This window comes from Cornus florida, unplaced genomic scaffold (assembly GCF_030987335.1).
Source record: "Cornus florida cultivar Cherokee Brave unplaced genomic scaffold, ASM3098733v1 CherokeeBrave_3.0.0_Hap2_Chr01, whole genome shotgun sequence".
Lineage (NCBI taxonomy): Eukaryota > Viridiplantae > Streptophyta > Magnoliopsida > Cornales > Cornaceae > Cornus > Cornus florida.
In genome coordinates, this window is record NW_026775571.1 from 57,970,133 (window position 1) to 57,971,899 (window position 1,767).

The window sequence follows — 1,767 nt, forward strand, 5'->3', positions numbered from 1 at the left end:
TAATTTAAATAAGATATATATATGTATATTTTTTTGTAAATAGGTCATTTAACGGGTTACACATGTAACCTGTTTAATAAACCGGTCATGTTGATGTTAAGAGTTCCTGACACGTAACCCGTTTAATAAATAGGTCATGTTAGTGTTAAGAGTTCCTGACACGATTATTAAATAAGTCATATTCGGGTTGAGCTGTTTAGTATAATGCCCTTAAGTTGACACGATATTACGACCCGCGAATATGAATTGCTACCCCTAGTGCCTCCAATACCAACATCCTCCGATACCAACATCGACACAAATTAGAGAGTGATTCTTGAAAATTGGCACCACGAGCATTATTCAACCAGTCATCACTATTGGGCAGCATGATCTCGCCAAATACCTCATCAACCAAGTGGAATGACACGATCAAGACGAACAGATTGCTCCTACTCCTAGTACTTCTCATATCCCTGGCAAGCCAATGTGTAGCCCCTTTCACATAAGCCTGGGCAGCATCCTTGCAAATGGTATATGGAAGATTCAAATGGCTGATGTTCTGCCATGTGCCTGTGCTCAGATTGAAAATCTCAACCTCGGGAGGATTTTGATCAAAATTAGGTCCGTTGAAATATTCAATCCTGACAACCTTGTAGTCCTCAGTCTCGGAATCGAAGCCGAACCCAATGTTACACATACAAGCATCGATGACAGGGGGAAGGGAAATCACCTTATGAATTGATGGATTCCAGAGATAGATGTCCTGTATCTCCTGTTGACTGGCCCAATCATAGGAAATAATGCACACGATCCCATTGCAGCCATGGATTGTACTTAGATAAGGGTCTATATTGACATCCAGTGGAAACTCGAGCTCTGCATAATCACAAAGCATTTCGTTTTCGCAACGTAGAAGTGAGTAATGGCTTAAAGTGCGATAGCTAGTGCGTATTTGAATTAGAAGATGGTTGTTGTTGGCAGCAGATGATCGATTGAGGTGTGTGGTGATGAAACTAGGGTTTGTGACCAAAGAGTACCATGATTTGCAGACACAAGCGCACCGAACGAGTGTTTTTACCGGTAGTCTCGCTAGGACATCGATCAACACATCATTAGGTAGGAATTCTGACATTTTTTTTTTTCAATTCCTCGCTTGAAAGAGAGAAAAAAAAAAAATCAACAAACAAAAATCCTAACTTTGTTAAAGCGTCGCGAAAGCTCTCTCCGTACTTTAATCCGCAGTAGGGTTTTGCTGAACAACCAACCCAACTTTGGCGGGCCAATCCGGCCCAACCCAAACCCAGCCTATAATTTTTGGGACTTTAACTTCTAAATTTACAAATTGTGCTTAAATCAGGTTGAATAACCCAGCCGTATTCGGGTTGGTCTCGTGTTCAGTTGACTGCCTTTTCTCTCTCCCTTTCTTATTTTTTGTTCAAAATATTTTAGTTTCGTCTTGGGGCTTGCGTTAGGGCTTCCTATATAAGTTGTTTTAGGGTTCCTTCTAGAATAATTTGGAAATAAAAGTTTATTCAATAACAAACAAAAGGAATTTTTTATATTTAATTTTAAAATAAAATGAGACCCTTGAGCTGACATCGGGCCGACTCAACCCAACTTCAGGTTGAGTTCGGGTTGGGACTAGGCTAGGTTGAGGTCGCTCAACTTGCACCCCTAACCCTAACCCTAACCAAATTTGCCTCATTAGTATAACAAAGTTGAGAAATATTTTTTTAGCTACGCACATATTGCTTAAAGATATTGATGCCCGATTTTTTACATCAT

The 1,767-nt window shown here is 40.0% G+C and overlaps 1 protein-coding gene across 1 annotated transcript; it reads right to left on the minus strand.

Moving 5' to 3' along the window:
- Positions 1 to 226: 226 nt before the first annotated feature.
- On the minus strand, positions 227 to 877 carry LOC132272915 (F-box protein At3g07870-like). The gene has a single exon (XM_059773982.1). It carries the CDS (start codon positions 875 to 877, stop codon positions 227 to 229), a length of 651 nt encoding a protein of 216 aa, XP_059629965.1.
- Between the last annotated feature and the right edge of the window lie 890 nt (positions 878 to 1,767).

What these genes read in the sequence shown, in the direction of transcription:
- LOC132272915 (XM_059773982.1), bottom strand. Translation starts at nt 877, where the DNA reads ATGCTTTGTGATTATGCAGAGCTCGAGTTTCCACTGGATGTCAATATA.